Source organism: Notothenia coriiceps, unplaced genomic scaffold (genome assembly GCF_000735185.1).
Source record: "Notothenia coriiceps isolate Sejong01 unplaced genomic scaffold, NC01 NC01_scaffold00031853, whole genome shotgun sequence".
Lineage (NCBI taxonomy): Eukaryota > Metazoa > Chordata > Actinopteri > Perciformes > Nototheniidae > Notothenia > Notothenia coriiceps.
Window position 1 is genome coordinate 266,470 of NW_011364554.1, and position 21,778 is coordinate 288,247.

A 21,778-nucleotide genomic window follows, 5' to 3' on the forward strand; every position below is an offset into this window, starting at 1 on the left:
GGCAGCACACTGCTCCTAACGCTAGGATGGGTCAAATGCAGAGAAACAATTTCCCCACGAGGGATTAATAAAAGTCCATCTTATCTTAAATGTTTGAATCTGCACATCAAATGATGTAAGTTCAGATGTGATGCAGGTAGACTGAACTGTGAGGGTTTTTTCAGGAAATAATTTGACAGTTCTTTTCTCTTTCTTAACCACCTGTAAAACTTTTCTTTTGTCAAAATATTTTCATAATCTTACATTTTTGGCAAAAGACTTCAGGGCCAAGTCACACAGGAAGTGCGTACGTGTTACTAATGACATTAACGATTGTTCTTTTCAGTGTTGAAGTAAGCAAGGATTCACAACTGCAACACCTAATATGAAGTAAGCTTTTATGACTTGTTCTGCCAAGAGAAATCTAAATGTCTGTTGTGAAAAAGGCCTTCAACTTTGGAAAGTATAATGTAATCAAACAGCCAAAAACAAAGGATCCAAGTTGTAATAAATCGTAATATCCTTTAAAACAGAATTGGATCTGAAGTGAATTAATTTATTGTCAAATAACCCTTTCTGTTTTGGGTTTATAACCAACTTCATCAGCCAGCTCTCAAAGGGCAGGTTAGCTTGGAGGGATATCAAACTATTTAATATGGCTTTGCACAAAGCTTTTAATTTCCTAGCATCCACAAAGAGGAACATAAAACTATATTAAAAACATTTCCCACTTAAATGACAAAAAAACATGATTTGTGATCTGGAGCTTCCCGTTTAACATTCAGACCTGGCTTCCAAAGGCATTTAGCGTTACAACTATGTGTCAGCAGTTAAACACATTTGGAGCTGAGTGAAAGATCAACAGGAGAAAAATAAGCTTTCTTTTACTCTGTTCTTTATCTCAATGCCTAGCTTCACCGGCCAGCTCCTCTCAGCACAGTTTGTTCAGGATCTGGACGGGAATGTGACGAGGTGTGAGAGCGATGAGCGTGGAATCGGGCCTGACCGTGGTTAATGGGAGCGAGGGACCCGGCATCAGAGCTCCGAGTGCTCCTCTCTAATCAAAACCAGCGAGGGGGGAGTCAGATGACATGAATTTTCCACACTAAACCAACTGAAGGGGGGATTGGGGTACAGATCAGCAACTCCAACCTCCTCATTGATTAAAGAGAGTCAAAAAAGAAATGATGAAATCCAAATATGATAGTTTTGAATGAGCTCCAGAGGCATTCTGTGTCAGCTTCAACAAACTTTCCTTAATATGCTTTTAGATCTAAGATTGGATAAATCTTTGAAGAATCAAAGGGAAAGAAAAACGGTGGGGCTTTTATGTTTTTCTGGGGGGGGTTGTACGATCGTACGCAAGTCATTGTTCTGTGGTTTAATCACAACATCTGTAAGCAGTCAGCAGAGAGCAGCTGATAGCACAACATTTTTCACATGTCCTGTATGTGCAGCTCCATCAATGATTAGCCAGGAGCTCCTAGAAATCAAAGATCCAAGTACAAATCTAATAGCATCGTTCATTGTTTACACCATAAGCAATCAGATCAAAGCATTCCTCCAATTGTTATCTAAAAGCAATTACATCTTTGCACGAAAAGTATTTGAGATGTTACATGTGTTCAGAGGAGCTCAAAGGCAGCGGGGAAGATAAATGTGATGAGCGTGATCACTGGTCTGTTACTACCCAAGTGCATTGACAAGTTCGATGGGAAAGTCACGAGAACTCCAGAGGCCTCTACGAAGCCGGATTTTCGCTTAGCGAGCTAACTTCAGGGAAAATTCTGGGTTTCCGGTCCTACGACGCTGGTTCTCTTCTTACCGGGCTAGATCTCCATGGTAACTTATGCTGTGTGGCTAACCTGCCCCGGAGCAGGTTAGGTTCCAGGATAAGAGATCAACTCAGTGAAAGCACTGCCTGCTGACCAATCAGAGCTCAGTGTGCGGAGTTTAAAGCGATCAAGTCATATTACAGGATAAAGGAAATACAGAAAAACTGCCGTTGCAGGAAAGACGGCCGGCAAAAATCAACTGACTGTGAACGTGAACATTAATAGAATATCACCTCCCATCTTCAGAGCAATCTGACTATTATAACATTAGCGTTAAGAAAGCTTACTTAAATATCTGCCACAACATAAGTAACCGGATCAAAGTAACATTACGTACAGTCCGCGGCACTGTGAGTGCAGATGTCGATGTGTCTCATTATTATTCACATCACATCATAATGTATCATATAATTCCTTATCTGAGTCAGCTTCTTGAGCCGTATCTGGCCGTGCAACACTCACAGTGTCACATACTGTATGCAGAAGTATTATTTTAAGCAACACATTAAGTTGAGGAAACACTCGAGTCAAATGTAATTAAAGTCAGATGGTGTCTTGGACGGGGCAGTGATATCATAAACCTGTTAATGTACGCATTCAAACACTTTTTCTTTGACCAGCTGTATTCACCTTGCAGGTGCAGCTATGTGGCTGAACTGGATTTGTAGTACAGGACTCTGGTGTCTCGGGCATATTGAAGACAGTCATCAAACCACAGCAAATGGCTCTGTTATAGACTGGTCTGTTTTGCTTATAGGCAGAACAGAAAAACACTTACATTTGCATATGAGAAAATAAGAAAAAGAAAAGAAGGAAGATCAAAGTTTTAAGCCTGTCTAAGCTCTAGTGTTGAATTATTTCCACTCCAAATATGCAGCCTTTGAAATATGAATCATGCTTCATAAAACAGCATTATTAAATCAAGTAGTGGCCTGCACAGTAGAACACAAATACGACCTGAGCTCTTCATTGACTCGTGGCGGAGCTTTGAGTAGTCACAACTGCCACTCAAATGCGTAAAAAAAAAAGCAAAACAAAAGGGTAGGATTTCTTAACAGGAACAAACTCTGAGACATTTGCATATCTAACTGCTTTAAGGCTGAAATCTATATAGCTTTAGTGTGAGTAGCATGTTAACTGATTGATTGTCGTCCCGGAAAAGATAACCAGTAATTAAGTCATGACAGACGAGAGCTGGTACCTCTCCTGACCCGCTGGCGGGGGTGGTGCCCCTTGAGCTCGCGTGGTGCCCCGTTGAGCTCGCGTGGTGCCCCGTTGAGCTCGCGTCTCCTCTTTCCACTAAAGACCATCCAGGAGGAATAAAGCAGCTGGATAATGAGCAGCACGCTGGCTCATTGTTATGAGTACGCTAATATCCATGAGAGGGAATGCATGTGTTTACATATACAGTCTATGGTTTACACAGATAAGAGAGTAGGCACGCATACGACAGACAGACTGGGTTTTTACTCGTACATGTGCACTAGGCATGAGATCCTGGAGGGATTTGTCTGTCTCCAGATTTTTTTTTTCATCATCGTCATCATCAGATCTCATGTCCTCCAGCATTTCCACTGACTCTGTCCTGGTGTCTTTTCCAGCAGAATATGGAAATGGAGCTAGCGTGCGCACAAGTCTGACTATTTCCAGCTAGGGCAGCGTTAAAACAAACATGGCTGGTTGTTTTGACAGACATGAAATAAAACATGAAGAAGAAGCTTAACTCAGTCTTGGAGATCACGACCACAAACAGATTTGTCCGATGAGCAATAGGCATTCTTCACCTGTTTACAGAGCCAAACTAATATTCATACTGTTTGTTCCAAAGTCAGAAAGTACCTCATGAGCTATGTGCAGTCACAGGAGGGTATTTTATTTGATTCTATTATTAAAGTTCCCAAGATTCACTTTACTATTATTATTATTATTATTATACATAATGGAACCCCACTTTCCACCTTCCAGACTTCAACTCCCGGCCAAAAGTATCATCATTTATTCACATTAGTGGAAGGACTATCATCAGTAATTATGTCACATTTAATGGAAAAGAGACATTTACATTTTTAACACAACACTTTGTTTCCACTGACAGCAGAGCCTCTGTTACATCGATTACTGATGTGTCCAATCCCTTAGTGGCCGAGATGACATTTATGTAGCTTTATATATATAGACTGTTAGCAAACAATGAATGGGTACCAAGGGGAAAATTCCATAAGATACAAGTCATAGTTGGAGAGAGGTCTGCAGACTTCAGGTTTGTTTAGACTTTTATTTTTCCTTTGTGGACCACGAACGTACAATGTATTCAAGAAGACAAGTCATACTCTAAAATGTAGTGACAGCATTGTTTTAAAACATAGACAATGCAATATAATATAATTCTACTGGGCAGTAAGTAAAAGCAAAATGCTTTAAATCACTCCCATGTGTATGAATGCAAAAACACATGCAACAGCCTTGTTATTCAATACTGCGACCGCAAGTGTACTGAATGGAACTTCAATCATTAGCTTCTATTTTTGCTTACTGTTTAAAGGGAGGGTTTTGACAAGCGGTGAGGCGACAGTTCTTTGAAACGCAGAGCAAACGGGGGAAGAACGAGGGGGGAGAGTATCAGCGGACCACACAATAAGCAATCCTCAAACTCCCTACTCTTAAATGCCACAGATGCAATCAACCTTTCCTTCTGAGAGAAGCGCGCAGCAGTACTTCTGCCACACAAGAAGAGCCTGCTTTGAAGCCTAAAGGTTTCAGGCAATTAGGACCTTTAACTGAGACAATTTGTATGCCTCTGTCATTCCTCCGAGATCCCCAGCCCTGAGGACTGCTGCTGCTGCTGCTCCTGCTGCTGCTAAGGGCTTCCACTTCTTTTCCCTTCATGAAATGCCAAGAGCGCTGGGTCCTAATTGAAAAACAGCTTACGGAAAAGCTTGGCGAAGGACCCCAGCCAAGAGAACTGGAAAGAGTTGTAAGAGTCACACCAGCTACCATAACCAAGGTGGCCAAGAACATTTAGAAATGTTTATGGCCTCTTTAAGTGTCACTGTATTCTCGCCTGTGAAAGGAAGGTGTTGCAGTCCCGACAGTTGTAGTATCCACTTGAGGGCAGTATCATTATTAGCAACAAGGTCAGACAGCATTACCCACTCTAGGACTCCTTAAGCTAAACGCAACTAATTTGAACTTCACAGAGCATTTCTTTTCAGCACCTATAATGGATGGAGTAATTGCTTGTAGAAACTCTCCCTAAATGACCCGCGTGTAGAATGCCAGAGATACAATACTGCTAAAAACACCCAGTCTTTTGGTCTGGGGTCGGATAGTCTTTCAGGGCTTCTGACAGCTCGTCCCCGAGTAGGTATTGTGCTCCTGCTGCCCTCACTCCCCTCTGTGTATCATGACAGTAGCTTGAGGCTAAACTGCAAGGAGAAAAGAGGGCAACAGGTCCGATTACTGACCGGTTCAAGTCCGATTATAGAACCAAATATTAAAGAGATTAATTTAATAAAATGAGAAATGGTGGAAGAATGACTTAAGTTGAGTTGAGTTATACAATTAAAATACAAGTCTACATTTTAATCTTTAACTTCTTACCATTGAATGTCACCCTTCTTCTTTTTTTTAGCAGCTCTAAGATTCATGATAGTTTTATTTGCGCCAATCTGACAGTATTATACTGTTTCTTTACTTGCTGGTTCCAGCTTTTCATTGGAGATATATGAGGGAAGCTTTAAACCCAAGTCTCCATGTTGTTGATGGCTGGAAATATCCAAGAGGTCTAGCGCATCATTTTAAAAACACTTTCCCCAAAGTTTATTCTGACATATTTTGTATCTTTAGAAACGATGGAAACGTTCTTCACTGACATTTTAAATAAAGCTCTGTGGGTTAGGATAATATTGAGCTACCCGGCAAGCGGTCGTTATGAACGAGCAGGAAGGTCAATGTGACAATGAGAAGTGGAATGGTTTTAGCCAAGAAATGTCCTGAAATATCACACATAAAAGTACTTATTGTGAAGAAGAGCATTGCCGCCTTCATGACAGGAATAAAGTGTTATTGATTTCTAAAAAAAAGAAAGGACATTAGAAAATAAACTCAGATTGCAAGTGTTGTGCTTAGTATTTCATTACATTATTAAAATAATTAATTGTATAAAGTGTAAGTTCTTCTGCTCTGTGAAAATCCTTTTTCTTGAGTATAGTAAAATGGTGTTCAAAATATCAATTGAAAAATGTGCAATAAAGGCAAAATACTGTCAAATGTTCTTTGTATTTCATAGAAATGATCTAGTTTGGCCTGAATAAGGTGGTATCCTTTGGTATCTTCTGAGTTATGTTTACCTTTAGTTTGATAGATTATTGTGCTAATAGATGTGTTCAAGTAAGATCTGAAGAAAGATTCAATTAAAAAGACAGGAAATAAAAAATAAATGGCGAAAATAAAAATAAAATAAAGAAGTGCCTCAAAATTGTACAGCATTACGTTTGGAACCGTTTTATGATAAAGGTTGGCTAGTTGTTTTGCTTGGTGGACATTTTTATTTCCACTCATTGAGATTTGCATTCTTTCAGATCGGTTGAAAAATAGGGAAAAAGGACTTAAGTGCAGTATTGCAAATGTTAACTTTCCATTCTTCACTTTATAATGGGTTTATACTGTATAAAGTGTGACAGGATCAATCAAATAAGACCAATAGCCTCGTTGGCACCTGAGAAACATTTGCAGTCATCAGAGGAACAAAACCTCAGAGCAGCAGGGATCCAGTCAGTTTTAATATTTCCTACTGAGCTCTGTCACTAAACAACCTTCAGAGTATACATCATGCTTAAACTGTAAGTTCAGCCATAAATAGACTTAGAGCTGAAGTTGACAAAGACGACAGAGACATGAACATTTCATACTTCTGACAATGTTTTATTGAGTTTTGAGGTATTTAGTGTCATTGCCTGAATGTCTGTACTTTAGATACCTGTGTCGTTCCCACTCTGCCTCACTTCATCTGAAAGGGATCGTAGGAAAATGAAAGTCTGTATCCCACCCTACTTTAGTGAGTTCCCTCAGACTTTCCATAGAATAGGAAAACTTTTGTATTGATAAATGCTTTTCAGACCCCATTGAGAGAACAATTGCTGCCACACAACCCTTTCACGGTACACTGGTAAACCTCTTTCAACACTGGTTTCCAAAATATCCTGTCTAGGGGCGTCGATTGGGCAAACATAGCAATTTGTTAGTCACTTCTAAATGTACAACTTCCCTTTCTGCTCTTCAGGGAAGGAAAACTCTGCTAAGAATGGGACAACGAGGGGTCTGTATTTCCACTGCATCCCCTCAGTGACATTTTTGTCTGATGAGAGACAACTTTTGTTTGAATTCAACTCACCGAAAGACATACCTCAAAACATTGAGCAGAACAATGGCTCTTTAGTTGAGGAGGTATGAAAGCATGAAGGCATGGGTGGGATTTATGAACTGGGACATACCAAATCCCACATGTGGTGAGGAGGAGCCCCAAAAGCACACACACCCTCCACGGATGCCTCATTTACTTATCACACTGTATCACTTACACCAAACTAAAGGAAGCCAAATACCGTCCACATCCCAGGCCATCTGAGGTCAGGTGCAGATGCAAGAGTATTTCACAGAACAAGACATTTATTACAAGCCGGGTTATCAGCAGCGCACAATCTGGGCAAGACATAGTGCCTTCACTTCCATCCTTAATACAAGCACAAGATTGCGATCGCAGTAGGCCGTAAGCCAAACATACAAACATAGGTGCAACAGTGAGTTTTTGTACTGCTGTCAAAATATCAGTGTACCGCAGACTAAACATCAGGGGGATAAAGCCGGCCGTGTGGCTTGACAGATATAGTGTGAGAACAAAAAAGGGACCGTTGCGAGAAACTGTAAAGGAAAATCATTTTCATATGAGAATGCGTAACTGTGCTATTCATTTAAAGACATTAAATACAAGACCAGACTTAAGTTCATGAAGCCTACTTTGCAATCTAGTTATTTAAAGCTTTATGAACCTCCAGTAGGTGTTTCCATCAGAGCAGGAAATTTGATTTTAGCCATGATGCCCGAATCCCAAAACGCACCAGTCCTTTTTCAGTTTCTTTGACGGCATCCAAGCAAATTGGTTGTTATTATTACCTACAAAAAAGTTCCGAAAGTTTGGCCATAATCCAAACAAACAAGGGCTTGATTCATGGTTGTGCATTAAGGGACTTCAGTATAGCAGCAGAGGCTTGATTTGTATCCACATCGTTTATTTTTCATGATTTCAGTTTTGTAAAGATTATAGCCTAAAGATAGACAATGCACATTTCATTAAATCAGATTTACACGATAAATAGTTTTTTGGCAACTTTCATAATACTTAAAGTTTGATGTTGGATGTACACATTTTGGCTCGTGGTTAATTGATGGAGCTACCCATCAACACAACAGATAATTGGCCATATCTCTGGCCATGGCTTTGAAACCTCTAGAAAGCATTAATATTCTTTTAAAGGTTTTAGGTAGTCCCTAAACGTGGCCATGAGCAGCCAATCATCAGTATGTAGATAATGCAGATTTAAAAATGTTCCATTATTAAAAATGAATTTGATTGTTAAGTCCACTGAGCAACTGGAGGAGCAGATACATTTATCAGCCTTAGCTCAAGTTCTACCAGCATTTTGGGGCATCTGGTGGTATTTTCCCTTGTCTAAATACACTTTGTGCTATTCCACAGCTATTTTCCACCCCACCCAAGCATGTGTACAAAGAGGTCCCTGCAAATAAAAGCAGAAGCAGAGCAGGAAGGTGAGCGCCAGAAAAACAATCTTTGATGAGGCCTGTTAAATGAAAGCGTAATCCCTACAGAGCCGTGCTCACCCATGATATAAGGAAAACTCAAACCAGGACTGCTGTGGGTGGTCAGAAACAGCTCCAAACCAAGTGGCAAAACAAACAGACACGCATGTTTTTCCCTTACTCATAGTGATTGAATGTTTACAAACTAATTGTGAAGAGCTGGCTTACATTAATCCTGCATAAGAACATACCGTCTGTTTGAAAGACAAATTCTCTCTGGGAATGTCATTTCCGAATTGTCCATAAGAGCTGGAGTCAAGTCGCATCAGCCCAAACAGCGCGCTCACCGGTCTTTTTAATCTCAGAAATCAAAGCTGAGTAAACATCGCTTTGGTATGTCTAATTCCTTGAGCCAAACTCTGGCGGTCAAGTTTCACACATACCGACAGACATCTGGAGAGCTCTGTGCGTGGAAGATCAGGCTTGATATCCTGCACATGTTGCGGCAGTGCATGTTTCTTCTAGGCTCTGACCCTAACACTCGACAAATACATCACTAAGGAGGGGAGTGATCCCCGGGCTTCTGTCTGTGTGGAGATGTCATGATTTCAGCAAGGGAGCCAAGTGCTCTCATACACATTTCCAGGGGGATCTTACAGAAAGTTTAAAGACATAATTGTCAGACCAAAGACAAGTACTTAGGCAAACAGCAGGGGAAAACTGTGTGGAGGCTCAGGGTGGATGTTGGACGCAACATGCAGTGGATCAATAGTAAGACTAGCCAAATCTGTCAGCCCTCCCAAAAACGCAAAACAACTCCATTTCATTTTTTTTTTATCTGTGCTGCTTTCTGCAATGTTTTCTAAAGGAACTTGTCAAATATTTGTTTTGTTAAGCGTTTTTTCCTTATCAGTTACAGTGTCCGCTCAGCTCCAAGACTAATCTAGTCAATGAGCCAATGCAAGCAATTTTGGTGATCATATTCGTCTCATAATAAAAGATAACTTCTCATTTTTAGACATTGGAATGATGATAGTCTCTCAGTCCATGTCAAAGGTTCTAATACTCTTTAATCACAAAAAATATAACACCCGTAACTTATTCATCCTCGGACAATTGTTGGATTGACTCAGAGAAAGGTCGGGAGGGTGCTGAGACAGCGGAGAAGGCAGGACTCCTGACCTCCCTTGACCCCGCCAAGGTGAGAATACATGGGTGTCACAGCAAAAGCTTCAGTTGCATGTGTTGGGTTTCACCTGTCTGCCCAGTTGGACCTGAGCAGGATAAGCTGCGTAGGTCGACTGACAGATATAGTGTGAGAAGAAAGCGTGGACAAAGACCTCTGGAGAAATCATTTTCCCTTGGCGCTTCATTTAGGGATTTCTCCAGGACTGTGTAATTCATTTTAAAAAGGGACTCAACTGAAGGACCAGCTTTCAGTTATGGAACTTTGCAGTCAAACCTAATTGTTTATGACTTTATAAGCTTTGGCGTACTTTAACACTCTTTTTAGCCAGCTCCAGGAATGGAAATGTCAGTTCATTTACTTTCAATCTATTCCATGGATTGCTATGACATGTTGTACATATAATCATGGTCCACAAAGGATGAATTATACTGGCTTTGGTGATCCACCAGCAGGTCAGATGTTTCACTTATACATTGAAATCTCTCCAAAAGGTTTTAGCAAATATCTTTGGCACCACCATGAGGTTGACATTTGAGACTTTCAGTAGAATGTCTAGAAAACTATTGCATGGATTTGCATGATATATGGGACACAATGCATGTCCCTTCACTTTTCTCCTCACAGAGATTAGTGTGAACTCTTCAATCTGATCATTCTGTCCATTTTTTTAACTTTAAGACTTGTTGTATGTGACGCCTTGAAATGAATCAGTGTTGAATCAGATCAAATGTTCTGCCATTGCTTTTTGCACAACCTTCCGGCCCTTGCTTGTTTTCATTTCAAGCTGTGCCTGCTGATCAAGACTACTCATTAGTTCAGAAGAAGACAACTGTTGGATTAAGCCTGAGAAAAGTATGGAGTGTGTTTAAACCACAGCGGCGATGTCCCTTGACCCGATGAGGGTACAACTCCAAGTGTGTCACAGCAATAGCTTCACTGGGTTGTGTTCGGTTTCACATGTCTGCCTTTCAGACGTAGATCTGAACAGGTGGAGGAGAATAGACCTATAGAGTCCTCTTTTCTTCCTACTTCCCCTCCCTCCTCTTCTTTCTCTCCCTCTCTTTTCTTCCTGGCCAGCTAATCTCTCCTCAGGTTTAGGATTCCCGGACCGGGCTCTTTGAGGAGGAGGAAATATGGGGTTGGGTAAACATCAGGGCTCTCACTGTAGGGATTACAACACCCATATATCACCTTGACAACTCCCTTTTCAGCGGATGACAAGTCGCCAGGACGCTGTGCAAGGAGGGATCAAATGACATTTCCTATCGCCACTACAGACACTGATGGCGTATACATATTCACAACATCGTGTCAGTTTATGAGGATCCGGTGTCTGTATATCCTCAGCCAACTTCTTTAGGTTTTATGTTTTCGCTCATTATCCCACCTGATAGGCATCCTCAGAGAGGTAACAACACAAACGGAAAAAGGCTCTTGAGAAGTGCTTTGATCACATGTCCTTTCAGTGAGACTGCTGTTCATTGTCCGTGACTCCATTTCACTCTCTCCTCTGTACGGAGTGAAGTGGCATGCACTGCAACACGCTGCTGGATGTATTGTGCAGCAGTGGTTCAGCGTTAGTCTGAATAATGTGAAACCACAGCCAGGCCTCATTTGAGAGAATCCACTTTTCATCCAAAAAGACATCGATAAAAAGGTGGAACGTTTTCCCAACCTCTCTGGGACCAAGACAACAATTCCATGTGCTCATGCATTTGAACTTTTAGAGGCTTGAATTGTATGAGAGAAATAAGGACATTTGGATATCAAAAAGGTTGGTGAATCCAGCAATTCCTCTGAGTGAAGATGTTCTCAAAGGTTGTTCTTTTCATTTCTACACAGTGATGACTTTAAACCCTTTAAACCTCATTTCAGAAAGAGCATCATACACATTGTAATTGAATTGAAACACAATCCATATGAATACTCAAGATTATTTTTCACTCCTCTGGTGTTAGTGTCAGTTCAGGACACTGGCACACTAACTGTTTTCCCTGGCCCATATTTAAATAGCTTTTTATGTGATGTGAAAACACCAAATGTCCACAGTCAGAGAAAGCAAAAGCGACGTCCTGGTCACAGTTATAAAAGCTAACGCACATCAGAGTGCCTCTCCTAACGGCTGCTGACAGCGCTGTCAGGCAGGAATCATTCACACTGAACAGAAGAGGAGGTTGTACCAGCGCTTGGTTCAAATCTGCAGTTCAAATATAGTTTAGCCAACTTCCCTGACAGTTGTGTTGCCCTGCCTCATGCTGCTCTGCGTCTCCGTCACCCTGCTCAACTCCACAGTTAGTTATGTGGTGAAGTCATTTTGAGACTTAGTTTTAAAGTTCATAGCCTACCTCACCTTTAATCCGGCATTACTCTGTTTACAATAATACATCTTTAAAAAGGTTTAACTGACAAACTGACTTGATTGCACCTGTTTGGTCGATGTTGGATAACATGATAAACCACAACATTGTCGTGGACCATGGAGCCGCTTTGTACAGTACTGTATGGAGACAGCAATAGAGTTTGGTCTTTTTCAATTTAAATCTGTACACACACACGTGCACAAAGCCACATGAAAGAAATTCACTTACAACTTGTTTAAGATGAAAAAACACTTTTTAAAACTGCATTTAAGGCAAAATCTTATAAATATGAATTGAGTAAATGGGATATAGTAAATTGGTACATTGATATTGTGCAGCAGTGGTATGCACAATGTACACTGTCGAATGTCACAGGAAGAACACATGTTGGAAACAGCAGCAGAATGTAATGCTTTCAGTGTTTTTCCTTGCTAAGATATTTTTTTGATTTCTTTCTTTGCAGGGAACAGAAAATGTATTGCAGGCTGTTTTGTTGTGGGCCAAACAACTCAAGTGAGCTACCATTCTGAAAAGGACATAATCCCTCTGGATGTTACAAGTGTTTAATTTCATGGCAAAGATGCTTGAGTTATGCCCGACGCTCAGTTCTATGGCAGACTATTTAATAATGTTTGCCATTATTTAAAATGTGTTTTCATAGGGCTGTATTTCATGTGATAATGAAATCAAAAATCACAGAGTACAACAAATATCAGTTTTTAAGCAATCCATGCAGATGTATTCATCTTTCAATAATCAAAGTGATTGCCTGAACATGTTCACGACAGTATGTGTGCATTATTGTCTGCCCTCAGATATTTTGTATTAAGGCAATATAAATAAAACTAACTGAGAATTGATGTGCAATATTCATTTCTACTGTATGGCTGACAGGCGCAGTGTTGGCAGGCACCTCTGGAAGTATGAATAAGGCCATCTGGGTAGAATTATCCTCATTATAACGAAAAAGCTAACAATGATTTATACAAGGCTGTATTCTTCTGTTCCACTATCTCACAGCGATAAGCATTTTGTCATGTTGAAACACGCATTATCTCCGTTCACTCCCTTCCCCTTTTCTCTTTTGAGGCAGGATGACAAATTAACAGCATCAGTTCTATAATTCAATGGAAAAACCATGATGTCCAACATCTGATAGGGGAATCAACCTCACATGTGGCCCAGCAGCGTATCTCATGTGTTGCTCAAGAATATGAAAGCATCTTGTTTTAATTAGGCATCACTGTGATGTCAAGGCCCCAAGACGAACAATGCGAACTGACCACAGAAGACCAGGCCTCATCCTTCAGCCTCACCGTTCTCTTTAGCAGGAGGGAATAAAGCAGAACTGCTCAGATATCCCTACAGAGGTTTTTACAAATTGATTTGTGAAGCCATGAGCCTGCCAACAAACCTAATTTATCACATTGCTGTGTCAGTCCTGACCATAAATCAGGATGAATGTCATATTTAAGGCCAACATCACCATGAATATTCAGCATTTGTCTTTGGTTAACCCTGCACATCTGGCACTGATGTTGTAATTTGACGGCTTTGGTAGCATGAATCCTGACATATCTCACTGTGCTGGATCAATAAGTTCACCTTATATAATCCTACATTTACTAAGCAGCTATATGGATTTCAGCTCAACCGCGTCCACCTTGATGACTCCTGTGCAAACATGGCAGGCATTGCAGAAGATTCACTTTACACACAGCTTAACTGTGGAGGTTCAAATTACAGATCAGTCATTAATCTGCTTTACACCTGAAGCACCTCTGCAGCCTTTTCATCCCTGTGGCGTTGAAAAAAAAACACAAAGCGGAAGGTGAAAAGTTGATATCCTTTATCACAATAGTGGACAAACATTTATTCCTGTTGCCACATAAAAAAGACACACCCATCCAAGTGAGTGTGCACAATCACATACTGTATAAAGATGTGATAAAAGACAGAAACCTCGCCTTAAGCATAAAAGCATGACACTGGAACAAGACACCTAAAGACGTTTTCCATTCTGTTTGGTTTGGCCTCTCTTAGATATGTATTCACAGCGCAGGAACTCTGGGCTCACTTCAGGAAAACATAAAGAAAGAAGGGGAAAGATTAAGAGCTTACCGTTGACTGATGAAGCTGGATGCCATAGAGAAGAATATTTCGGAGCTTTGCTGCTGAGGCCAGGTCCATGATAGCTTCTGGCTCCACCGCTCTCCCACTGACGGACAGCTCATCTGAACCACTCAATAGCACCTATCAAAACAGAAGAAACGGTGCCAAATCAGAAAATGTGATCTCTTACTTTTTTGGGAGCAATAACAGCTCATTGTTCAAGCAGGCGTTTCAACATGTTGCAACTCAACTGGCCTGATTTTTAAGGATGTGCTCAGGGAAGATCTTGGATCTGTGATGTGAGAGTAAACAGAGGTTGGTTGATGTACAGTCCTGTCTCCAGATATAATGATTCTCTTATTAAGCTGTAAATCTTCAGGGCCTCTGGGTTTTTCTGTCCAATTAGAGGAGCATAATCCAGACACATTGTTTCACATTACTGTGTCATCCCTAATGCCAATCTTAGCTAATTACCATAACCCTTCCCTTGACAGAAACTTGAACCAAGATGTATTCATTGCCATTCATTTGTCATATATCCTTACAAACTGCGGCAGTGAGACGTGTTTATAGTTATGATAATCGGTTGAATTGTGTCAAGACGCCTGCTCTAATTGAGCAATTACTACATTTATACTCGAGTATCAATCAGGTGCTTGCTGTCATCTGGTTCAATTTGAAGAGTGATTATTCAGCACATTAGCAGCTAGTAAACCTCCAGGCCAGAAGTTCATGAGGGGACTGAAACCCTCACAGTGATGTTTATGCTAACAATATGAATAAATATGTTCCAAAATAGAAACTGCCACACATCTGAAAACACTTTGGCATGAATTAATTAAGCAAAGTGTGTCTTTCATTTTGGTAACTTTCTTAAAAACGAAAAGGTTTTTTAAAAAAAAAAGATAAATTATTTACTGAAGCTTCATTCAGTTACACAATAACATGTTGAACTCATGTCTACCTTTGGCCACTGGCTGGGTCTATGGGGCTGTCAAGAGAGAGATCTCTACTTTGTAAACCTTATACTTCAGATGTAAAATACTTTATACATTACATACATTATATTGCCATTTACAACGACAAAATCCCATTAAGAAAAGACTAGAGAGTTAAGGTTTTGGGTGATCTAAAACATGAGCAGTCTTTTTCATCACGAGTGGAGTTATTCGATCCTAAGTGGAGCCTGATTGCTTTTTATAGCCTCAAAGGACGTCCACCGCAGAAGGATATAATAAACGTACTTCTGTCAGTAAGCTCAAAAGACCAGAATGAAATGCATCAACAAGAAATGTCTATTCTATTTGTTATAGGAGAGCTGCAGGTGCTATCTGTAATACCCTGATTAATACTAAGTGGTTGCTTAATAACCACTGTGGTTGCAAGTAGGTGATGGCCACAAACGTCAGTGGAAGAATGCAAGGCAGGTCAATAAGTGGTTATTTTTGATTTGATATAAAATGGTGCTATCACCTCCTCTTTATTCTGGCAGTTAATAGCTGTCCTCGCAATGAACAACAACAATGATGGTTTGAACACTTAAAAGCAAAAAGTATAAAGCAAAACGTTTTTGGTTTCGCACAAATTTAGAACTGAAAGATGTTTGTGCCCATAAAAAAACGTAGCTCCTTTTTCAAATTAAATGCCAACGTGGTGTAAATCTTAAGAATTGTTGCCAAGGGGTTTAACTGTTATCCAGGAATATGTTTGAGGTCTCCCGACATGTGATTTTAACCGCCAATTACTAAGAGAAAAGTGTCTACTACATAACACAAAAAACTCCTGGAACCAACATCAATCATATATTTATGAAAGTAACAACATGAGACATAAGGTGCTAATATCAACAACATGGGGCTCTGTCTTTGAATACAATGCTCAAGGCTATAGCACCTCAAATTCACAGACGGATTGAAACGGTGACCTCCACCACGCAGTCTGCCTCTCTGCCCTCGAGGCTACCACCTACACTTCAAACTCAATTATCCTGCCACTGATTACTACCATGTGATCAAAGCTGTGATAAATAACGGGGAGTGTGTGCAACCTAACAACAGCCGCCTGCAAAAACAAAGGTAAGAAAAACACGTTGGTGCTGAGCTAAGCTTCATCACTTATAACCGTGAAACTCAAGAGGCTGCTTCACGTTTAGTCACAACTTTCCCAGACAGTTCACACACATTCTGACGTGACCATGAAATCAGTTTATAACGGGAGGGGAAAGTAACATCTGTGTGATCTGTTATAGTAATGGATCATTGTCCTTTAAATGCTTTTTGTGTTAAACGTTACAGACATGGTAGCTTTTAATAAAGTCTTTGTGGGGCTGCAACTAATGAATGTTTTTATTATCCATTATTTCCTCAACATTATACAAAGTCAGTCAACAAACATTCAAAGGGCAACATTTATTCAATATACTCAGAGAATAAAAAACCTCACATTTAAGAATCTGTTTGGTTTAAATTACTTTTGAATTCTAACAAAATTGCTGTTAGTTTCTGTCGATTGATTGATCAATAATTTCAGCTGTAATTTGTTTTAACTAAAACTAATTTGACAGGAATTAAGGAGTAGCATAGAACCGAACACAATATGAGTGGACTTTATTAAAGTAGAACAGAAAAGATTAATAGACGAAGAATATATCAGTAGCAGGATTACATAGAATTGAATAGAATAGACCAAAATTGAGTGGAGCGGAGAACAAGAGAACTAAAATATGATGATACTGAAGAAAAACAATTTTGAACGTTGTGGAATTTAATAGAAGACAAATATAGACAATCTAAATTTAACAAAGTCATAGAGAATAGAAACATGTTGACAGTGGGAATTGTGTGACATGCTTTTGTAAGGAGTCAATCCCACTTAAACCCAGCTTCAGTGTGTGTGTGTGTGTGTGTGTGTGTGTGTGTGTGTGTGTGTGTGTGTGTGTGTGTGTGTGTGTGTGTGTGTGTGTGTGTGTGTGTGTGTGTGTGTGTGTTTCCATCTGAAGTGAAAACGTGTTACAACAAATACAAGCGGGGGTTCCAGTTAGGTAATGCAGCGTGACATTTTCAGTGATTTAGACTTTAGTTTTGTTGGTAGCGATCTGTACGTATATTTTCTTCTTATTACCTGCCGTAGTTTTGGCCCTTGTTCTGTGTGTTAGCCAAAGAGGTTCAATTTACCAAATAAAAAAAAGTGGATTAACAGGTCTTTTACAAATATTTAGATGATTCTTGGATCGGATTTGATCAGTTGTTTTAGGCTTTGCTCTGTGTGAGCGCTGAGGTCAGTGTTGCTCTGTTAGCGGGCCAACAGTGAGCGAGGCGAGTTGCAGCGCTCTCCTGGGAGGTGTTGGGTTTCCAAACAGCTAAAGAGCTCATCAGGGGACCCGAGGTGGACTACAGGTGACGTTTTTACAAGCGGAGAAAAAAAAACACAAGGTTTGGTTCCCTGTGTAGTACATGATTCTTAAAGAAACTGAATCTGTTCTGCGCCAGATGTCTGTATTCACAACATGAAAAGAAAAGTTCATTCATAGTGTGGGAAATGATACTGATACATGTTTTACTCTGCCTCTTAGAAATAACACAGACCCGCAGTAGCCCTTTAAACACGTTGGAGGATAGGAAGGCAGGAAACAAAAAATATCAAACTTGTTAATCTAAGCATTTATAAGTAAATTCGCCTCTTAACAGGTTAGCTTTGCAAGACTGAAAATGTATATGCTAGGATGAATGGTCCAACAAGAACTTGAGTGTGTACTTAGTTTTTCATTATAACACAGATGCATTTCTTCTGCAGTTGCTCATGCTAATGATTTATTATAGGGCTTATATTCAATAAACTGTAAAATAAGTCCTTTTATAAAAGTTAGACCAGAATGACTGTGAAAACTGAATGTGTTTTGAACAATGTTGTTAGACTTTCTATTGTTCATCTATATACCTTTTCAAGTGAAGAGAAGAAAAACAAGTAATAAGTAGGATTTACCCAGTTTTGTTTGTTCTGGCAACATGATGATTACATTACATGTTACTTGTTAGACGCTTTTATCCAAAGCGACTTGCATACTCAATACTGTGGACAATCCCCACAGGAGCAATTTGGGGTGAAGTGTCTTGCCCAGGGACACAACGACATGCTGACTGCAGTGGGGTTTGAACCTGTGACCCCTTGATCCGAACACCAACGCACAACCCACTGCACCACACGCCTCCATGTGATCCTGTACTCCTTATAAGTTCCTGTGCAGTGGATAAAGCATAGTTCCTGTAATTACTCAAATATATGCATTTATTCTTCTTCACTGCTTTAAATATCTGTCCTTCAAATCTAAGGTAGTCTATTGGCTCTAATGATTGCAATGACTATCTGTTTATCACTTTGGTCCAAATTGGAAAAGCTCAACAACAATTTGGATAAATTGTTATTCATCGCACATTCTACTGATGCCTTGACCCTTCCTCAAAAGCCACCATGAGGGTCACATATGTGGTTCTGAGAGGAACCAACAATATTTGTATCAATTGCCATGACATTTGGTACTAATGATCATGTCTCAGCCTTACAGAGTTGCCAGTGAGGCAATTTATGTAATTTTAGATACCCTTGAAGTATTTTCTGTAAAAACATGAATTGAGTGTCAGTGTGCGGACTTACCAAAATAACGACTAGCGGGTGGAGGAGAGCCTGTTTCGCTGCCTCCAGAGCTGTCAGTAAAGCCTCCACCTCAGACAGGCAAGAACGATTGACCTGGAGACCAAGGAAATTGAGAAGATAAGAAATGTTGGAGCAAAGATTACATTTTTCTCCACGATGACCTGCAAGATAACAAGGTCTGCTAGAAGCTTTTAGAAAACGTAGACCCTTGTTTGGCAGGAAAAGATCATGAATATTTCTACAGACAAGTTTTAATTTCTCTGGAAAGTTGTGCTTGAAATGTGGACTTACAGAAACCTGGATGAAGTTCCAGTCCTTTAACAGATACCCGCCATTTTCTCCCGTCAGATCTGGGATGACAGCCAGCTCCTGTAAGACGGAGATAACCCTGATGTTAAATCTTCTGTTTATATTCTGCTTGTTACCGGATCTGCTTGATAACGATTAAAGCAAGAGCCGCAGTACTGGTGTCGTAATGCATTTAAATTCATTGACTGTTTGACTTCAGTGCTCAAGGTCAAGAGGCTTCTGGTTCTTGTTTCAGCTAATTCTTTAGTCATTTAGTGTAAGAGTACACTCAACTGTTTTCCTGCCATGACTGATTTTATGATTATAAAAACATTTAAATACAGAATAGAAATATGCGATTGTGGCTTGTTTCCATTAACTGTAATCAAAAGCTCATTAGAACAAATGGAAGATATTAAAAAAGGAAAAAACTGTTTATGGGCTCCTTTATATTTCTGAACTGGCATCCAAATTCTGCCTTATGCAAAAGCTGGGGACGGCGATCTGACACAAGCCAAGTTAAATTTCATTAGGCCACAAATTGAGTCAAAAGCCGTCGTACAGCCAAGAATCGTAAAAGCTTTTTTGCACAAAAAACCATGACATTAAGGCCCTGATATTTTCAGTTAACTTTGGCCTTGGCATACATAAGGCAACCGGATAGCACGCCATGTCGGCCATGTTCCGTTCCACATTCATCTTTGTTGTTGTGACTCTAATTACAGCTTGGAACTACAATTTCACACATGCAGGAAATAAACACAGAACTAAACATTCAGCCTCTGAGTTTGGCATTGCGATACAGTTGTTCATTCCATTAAAATAACAGAAAGTCATCGGAAAAGTGACCAAAAAAAAAAGTCACCAACTCACATTTAAGACTTTTTAAGACAACTTTGAATAGAATTTAAGACCTATTTCACAGCAAGAAAGTATGAAGGAAAATTGCTATGAAAGAAGAAATACGTCCAATAATTAAAATCACAAAGTAAATATATTCACGTTCAACATAAGAAAGATGACTGAACATAACAGCACACAGAACTGTGTTAGCCATAAACCAGAAAAAAAGAACTGCCTAACCGTGAAAGTGTGTGTGTGTGTGTGTGTGTGTGTGTGTGTGTGTGTGTGTGTGTGTGTGTGTGTGTGTGTGTGTGTGTGTGTGTGTGTTACAAGAGCCATCTTCTGAGCTCTGTTCCCTTGGCTACAATCTTTCATCGTTGCTGTTGTAGGATTGGTATTTAGCGTCCACAGCACCTACACTTTAGGGTTGACGTAGACCCAGACGTCGCCCGGAGGCAGTGTTCGCACCGAATATTTTCCGTAAATTTTTTAACAATGATGGAAAAATCTGAAAGCAGTCTGTCATTTTGAGGGATTAGAACAAACTCGGAATGCACAAAAGTTTCCCCGCAGCGAGGCTCCTGTGTTATGCCGTGTTATGCATGCCCTCCAAAAAGGAAATGATATAGTTTTAGTTTCCAAACCTAACTTTGCCGTACAAATCATTGAAATGTCTGGGAGTTTTTGCTTTACGCTGTGTGCGCTCCCACGAAGGTGCATGCATATCTCGGTGGGCATTCAGCACCGGCGCAACGGTTCACGAGCGCGCTCTCGCTAGCTGAAGCTTGCTTCAGGAGGAAAATCATTTCAGTTCAAAATGTAGATTTGCAGGGTTTCAAAAAATGACATGATCTAAACCAGGCTGGGCATGAAATCCCAAAGTAGGGATGTTTATTTAAATGTAGTCATGGCCTGGAGAGCCAAGAAGCTGTGGACACTCAAAGACCAAACCACTTTTAAGGTCACAAAAAAACAAAACTAAAAGCTCAGCACAGCAGTGAGATACCAGAGGCATAATGAATTTTAAACAACTAATGAAGAGACAGATATTATGTAATTTTAGTGTCTTATTTAAAATAATGCACTGTTAAAACCCTGAAAAAACATTACAAAGCCAATAAAAAGAAGGGTCTACCTATTCAAGTGTAGTAATGCCCCTCTGTATTGATTAGGAGTTTTGAGTCACCTGACATGGAAGTTGTTGAAAAGAAAACTGAAATTGACCAATTTACTATCATTTTTGTGCTTCATTTTTCACTAAAATAGGCAGATTAGCACCCAGGTGTTGAAAATAAGTTTGTTTTTTAAAACGATTTATGTAATCAACTGACAACTATATTTTGCTCTGTAACCTGGATTCAAACTGCATCAAATGGATCTTTCAGATAAGATCCTGCTGATAGATGGATAAATTAATCGTATTCCTACTGTGAGTCTTTACCTCATACACACACATGCTGCCAGTTCCTTCAACTGCACACAAACACTTTCCGCCAAGGGGGCGTCTGGCCGTCATTTGACGCCCTTATTCAGCTCGGGCCGCCCTGAACGTGAGCCGAGGGCGTCCAAAAATATTAATAATTCGAGAGAAGATCAAGTTTTTATCACTTGAAATGACGAAAAGGAAAAAGGACAAGGACATCCCGCTGTTGGAGGGGCAAAGGAGTCTGGTGGGATTATTTTCGCCGCCAGCAAAGCGTGTTCCT

The 21,778-nt window shown here is 40.1% G+C and overlaps 1 protein-coding gene across 1 annotated transcript in view; it reads right to left on the reverse strand.

Moving 5' to 3' along the window:
* crppa (CDP-L-ribitol pyrophosphorylase A) overlaps positions 1-21,778 on the reverse strand; it is a 38,466-nt gene that overhangs the window by 8,075 nt on the left and 8,613 nt on the right. The window contains exons 6-8 of the mRNA XM_010788539.1: positions 19,233-19,310; positions 18,942-19,034; positions 14,301-14,432 (exon numbers count right to left, since the gene is read on the reverse strand). Coding sequence (XP_010786841.1) covers positions 14,301-14,432; positions 18,942-19,034; positions 19,233-19,310 — 303 coding nt within the window. The remainder of the gene's footprint in view (positions 1-14,300; positions 14,433-18,941; positions 19,035-19,232; positions 19,311-21,778) is intronic.